The following is a 5404-nucleotide window of genomic DNA, read 5'->3' as shown; positions in this document are numbered from 1 at the left end:
GTCTCCCTTTGTTATACAGACTGGTAGACCTTCCAGCTCGAGCCACAAATGCACACCCACTCCCTTGAGGGACTCTCCCCAAGGTGGAGCTGACGTCCACCCTTTACTCTTGACAGGGCACCCTCCCCATAGACCCACCCAACTGTTGACTTGCGTTCAAGGGCCACCACCATTACCCACCCCAGCACCATCTTCCAGGAACTGGCCTCTCCCCCATTAGTCCCCGCCCCTCTTCGGTGAGCACCCAATGGGTGGAGTCGGGGACGCGGTGGGAGGAGCCTGAGGCGGGCACATTTAAAGAAAGGCAGAGGGCGAAAGAAGGCAAGAGAGAAGAAGAAAGAGAAACCAGGGGGCGAGGCGCCGTCCAATGACAAAGCCCAGGGGTGGGCGCCGGCCGCCATCTTGTACCGGGCGGCAGGATCTTCACCCGCGTCCTCCGCCCTCGGAGGGGGAGGGGCGGCGGCGGAGGCGAGAAAAGTAGCTAGAGACGTGCCGAGCGGGAGGCGCCAGCAGCGGCCGCAGCCGCGGAGCCGAACGCGGGCGGTGACGGCGGCGGCGGGACCCGGCGAGCGCGGGCGGCCCCGAGCGGCCTCCGATGCGGCGCAGCGTGAAGAGGCAGCGGCGCCGGCCCCCGGCGGCCCCGGCCCCGGCCGCCTGGGGCGGCGGCTTTAGAGCGGGAGGAGGGGCCGGGCTGGAGGCGCGGGAGGAGAAGGTCGTGTACTCGCGGTCGCAACTGTCTCTGGCCGACAGCACCAAGGCGCTGGGCGACGCCTTCAAGCTGTTCATGCCGCGCAGTACGGAGTTCATGAGCTCGGACGCGGAGCTCTGGAGCTTCCTCTGCAGCCTCAAGCACCAGTTCTCCCCGCACATCCTGCGCAGCAAGGACGTCTACGGCTACTCCTCCTGCCGGGCTCTGGTCCCCGACCCCCCAGTAAACCCTGCCGCCCGTGGCCAGACGCGCAGGCCGGCCCAGGGCGCCGCGGCCAGAAGGAGGCGCCGCAGAGCCCGGGCGCCCGCCGTCCGCCGGAGGAAGCCCCCGCCGCCGCCGTCGCCGGCCCTCGAGGAGAGCTGCCCCACAAAGCCCGCGGCTCCGGAGCCCTGCTTCGGGGGCCGCACGCTGGAGGAGATCTGGAGGGCGGCCACCCCGACGCTGACCACCTTCCCCACCATCCGCGTCGGCGGCGACGTGTGGGGCGAGCGCAGCCTGGCGGCTGCGCGGCGCCGGGCGCGCCAAGTCCTGCGAGTGAACCTGGAACCCGTGGTGAGGCTCCGCCGCTTCCCGGTGCCCCGGGCGTGAGACGCCGCCCGCGTAGCCCTCCCAGCCTGGGACGGAGCTCCCGCCCGGAGGGATGGACTAGTGTCAGTCAAGTGTTTACAGATCCGGCCAAGACCCCGTCCCCTCGTGCACTTTACGGGCGAAGATGTCACCGGATGGTTTTCCCCGGCCCGCGGCGCCGCCGTCTGGGACCCGGGGACAGGTGTGCCCTCCGCTGCCTCCCTTCCGGCGCCGAGTCCGCGGAGGGAGGAGACCGCTGGACCCGCAGGGGAGGGCCCTTTTCTTCCTTACCCCGAACTGAGACGTCTCCAGGACTGTAGGGGCAGATCCGTTTTCTCCCTCTGGACTCTACCTCACTGGTCTGGAAGTCCTTCGAAGAAGTCAATTATTTTTCCAAAGGAATTTGGTTTCATGCTTGTGTAATAAAGCCAGAATCGACTTGCTTTTCACCCCGCTCCTCTAAGCCCCCGTTTTTCTTTTCGACTGCCACCCCTCTTGCTGGATGAACGATCGAACCTGTTTTGTGGTGTTGCACCCATTTGTGCTCAGGGTATTCTGAATCCCACTCGTTCCCTAATTTTAACTGGATTCCAAAGCTTTGACCAAGGATATTTTTCTAAGAGATTCAAGCTTATGACTGTTAATAGTGCAAGGATTTGTATGCTTTGAATTTCATGGGCTCAGTGATTGCAAACAAAGAGATGCAAAGTAAAACTGTTTAAGCATTTTAAAGATGTTTCTAAAGGTTTTATATTGAAATTTAATGTTTCAATTTACTGAGCTCCTAAAGAAAATGGTAGAAACTCCTATAAAGTTCTGTTTAGGAAAAGTTGACTTGTTAAATTCTTTTTAATTAAATAAAAATTAAAGTGCATTGAAACCACATGGCTTGTGATAAAAAAATGTATCATAAAGAACTGGTGTTGGTTAAAGAGATGGATGGAATCCTGTTGGCAATCATATGGCTTCCTGGTCTAACATACAAATCCAGGAATAGTTCAAGGATAACTTTATTTGGGGATCACATAGGAGAAGGGAATGTGTGTGAACTTTGTGATTAAAATGAGAAACAGAATACCCATTAGAATTCTCAGAGCTATTAATGATCTAGAGGGGTGGGGTCATTTCTTGGTATCAAATAACTGGTTGAAGTTACTTTGAGCAAAGTAGATCTTTCTCTATTCTTTGTTGTTGGATAGCAAGAAATGTCCAGAGTAATATCCATCACATTTATAAATATCGTGACAATTAGTTGATTTTTTTTGCTCCACGAGTATCTTTTATCTGAATTCCATTCATAATGTTTGCAGTTACCGGTCTTTGTTGACAGCTGAAGATCACAGGAATTGGAACAGGCGAGTCACACTGAGTACTGACCCTTCTGTTACATTTTTATAGTAGCATTTATACCGTATGGCCCAGTGTGGAATTCTTGATTATCCAAGTGCCTTTGGTCATTGGTGGCAGCAAAACTTTAATAGTTTTTAGCCAGTGGTGCCACAGCCAGATTTTACTGCAATATTTAAAGGGTCAAGTAGTGTTTTTGTACCACTATTTTTCAGATTTATTCTGCCATGAAAAGGTTCATACTGGCTGAAACTTGACTTATGAAATCCTCAATATTAAGGTTTATCTGCTTGACAGCTTCTTAGAAGAATAAAAAGAGTTGCGGTTTTGACTCTTGTATTCTTAGAATTCAAATGGCATAGCTTTCTGAATTGAATTGTTCAAGTTTCATAGTCTGTAAGTAGGAGTTTTGTGACTTTAATTTCAGTGTTCTTGTTTTGTAAAAAAACAAAATTATATATATATATACTTTATGCCAGCTTCCCGGTACACCTGGTATTCTTTTATTCACTACTCAGTGACAATGCGTTTTTCCAACCACTGTCATGGGAGTAAATAAAAGTGAATAATTACTTAGATGATGGCGAGTGTTAAATTATATTGTGTGATAGAAAGCTTATATATATTCTTTTGGTTATTAGCTTCCATTGCCAGTTGTATTTCAGATACATAGAGTTTCCCCCCTCCAACCCCCAAATGGTTAACTTTTTTAGCCAACTATCCCCTGATGAAAAAATATGTATTTGTAACACTGACTATTGTACATAGTTTTATAATAATTAAAAAATAAATTCAATGGCCATATTAGAATGTAATTTCAACATATAGCTTATCTAGATAGTTTCCTAGAGGATTCTGAAATTAGACTTAGCTGGGAGGATAACTTTGCTCAGCACAAAACCGAACCAACCATTGACACCATACATTTATTTTAACTGAGATTCTTGACATTTTTTCCTCATGCCTTATTACTTTAGTGTATTTGAACTATCATAAATATTTCTTTGGATTACCTGGGCTGTCTTGTTTTCAGTTTGGCTCTGATTGCCCATCTTGAATTCAAAATGTTATTTATCTGGTCTATTTAAAAATCGTGCCATTACTAGTTTGTGAAAAAAGATGTAAAAAAATCCTTTATTTTTGCCAAGTGTTCTTTAGCAGAATCTATGTTACAACTTCTAAAATATGAAGAAACAGCTATTATAGTTGGTGAGTGTTCTAATAGGGAAGAGTATTTTATGGGTGTACATTGGGCAGAATGTGAAAAAGGAACTTGGCAAGGTGGCCTTTATGTTGAGGTGTTCATTTCCTGTCCTCTAAAGTAAGTCCGTAGCTTAGCTTGTATATAGTTTTTTAAAAGAAATCCCATGATCTTTATTCATTCTCTTATAAGATTATCTTATATGTCTTATGGCACAAGTAGGAGGGGGAAGCTAGGAGGAACTTTATCACCTTGCAATTCTTTTATTTAATTTTTAACTCTTGAGTGCCTAAATGTGGTGACTGGCACCTCAGCTAACCTTTTGAGATTCCCAATGTCATTTTTATCCTCCTTGTCAACCAGCAACTTATATTTTTCCTTACTGAAACCAGTAATGTCATGATTGTTGAGGGTAAGCTTCGTTGTTGATAATGCAAAGTGTTGTGGTGTGTATTTATTTTGTCACAGTTTGAGTAACCAGTTGAACATGTGTAACTTAAGCTGGTGGCCAACCCCTATTGATTTGCTACTTGCAAATGATACTACTATTTTTCTGAAAACTCTTCACTCAAAAAAACATTAAAAATACTTGAATACAAAAAAAAAAAGTTCTGAGCAATTTTGAACTCAAAGCTTTTTGTTATTTTAAGGGTGGCCACAGCTCTTTTTAAATTGGTGGTTTTTCACGGACGTATATACATAATATTTTCTTTTTTGGTGTGTTTGAAATATTTTTTTGATAGACTGTTATGTCTTAAGTACATTAGAAGGCAATTGTAATGGAAGAGAATCGTTTCCTTGGACTGATGTGCATATGATCAAGATTTATAATCTGTACTTTGCTTTTTAACTTATTTACTGTAAATAAATTTTAGAGAATACACAGTGTCTGGTTTTTCTAATGTTGAATGTTTTTGAAATGGGATTTTATGTTTACATGTGAATTGGGAAGCACCTTAATTTACAGGGTGATCAATTTTGGGTTTTTTTTGTGAACTTCAACTTCTGGAAGTCTCGGGATTTGTGTTTGGTGCTATCTTGGGACTTGTTTGTTATATCACCTCTTGAATGACTTAGTGAATCTCCAGGATGGTACTGCATGCCCAAGCCCAAGCCATTGCCCAGTTTGCCAGCAAAAAAAGACTTTAAAAATGCATCAAAATTCAGTTTTGAGTCCTGGCCCCCAAATCTTCCTGTGGTGGTGATAAAAAGTCTAAAGCTCATGTTCTTTAATATTAGGAAAGAGTCAGAGTGCTCCCATGTGAGTAGGAACAGTAAAGCTTGTTTCACAGAATAATAGTAGAGCCAGAATTTTCATTACATTTTAGAAGGTAGAAGTGCGGTATTAGCAAGAGCAGAATTCATAGTCCTATGTGGCCTGAATGAGGCTTTGTACCTGAGTTCCTATCAATAATTGGAGGCAGCGTAGTGTAATAGGTGTGAATCATAGTTCCTGGGATGGAATTAAGGTTTTACCACTCGTAAGTGTTAGGACTTGAGGGAAGATATGTAAACTGCTTTAGCTTCCTCGAGTATCACCTGTGCTGAGTATCACCTGTGCTTAGTAAAAGAAACTACCG

At 45.5% G+C, this 5404-nt stretch overlaps 1 protein-coding gene across 1 annotated transcript; it reads left to right on the top strand.

Annotated features, from left to right (window-relative positions):
- The first annotated feature begins 205 nt into the window (after window positions 1-205).
- CCDC71L (coiled-coil domain containing 71 like) lies at window positions 206-1469 on the top strand. Its single transcript, XM_074367655.1, has one exon. The coding sequence runs from the start codon at window positions 596-598 to the stop codon at window positions 1295-1297; it is 702 nt and encodes a 233-aa protein (XP_074223756.1). The 5' UTR covers window positions 206-595; the 3' UTR covers window positions 1298-1469.
- Window positions 1470-5404: the final 3935 nt, after the last annotated feature.

The sequence above is a fragment of the Camelus bactrianus genome, chromosome 7 (assembly GCF_048773025.1).
Source record: "Camelus bactrianus isolate YW-2024 breed Bactrian camel chromosome 7, ASM4877302v1, whole genome shotgun sequence".
Lineage (NCBI taxonomy): Eukaryota > Metazoa > Chordata > Mammalia > Artiodactyla > Camelidae > Camelus > Camelus bactrianus.
The sequence above is the reverse complement of the archived record's forward strand: the minus strand, read 5'-3'. Positions and strand labels throughout refer to the sequence as shown.

Bases quoted from the DNA above. Each gene is read 5' to 3' on its own strand.
- CCDC71L (XM_074367655.1), top strand. From the start codon at position 596: ATGCGGCGCAGCGTGAAGAGGCAGCGGCGCCGGCCCCCGGCGGCCCCG.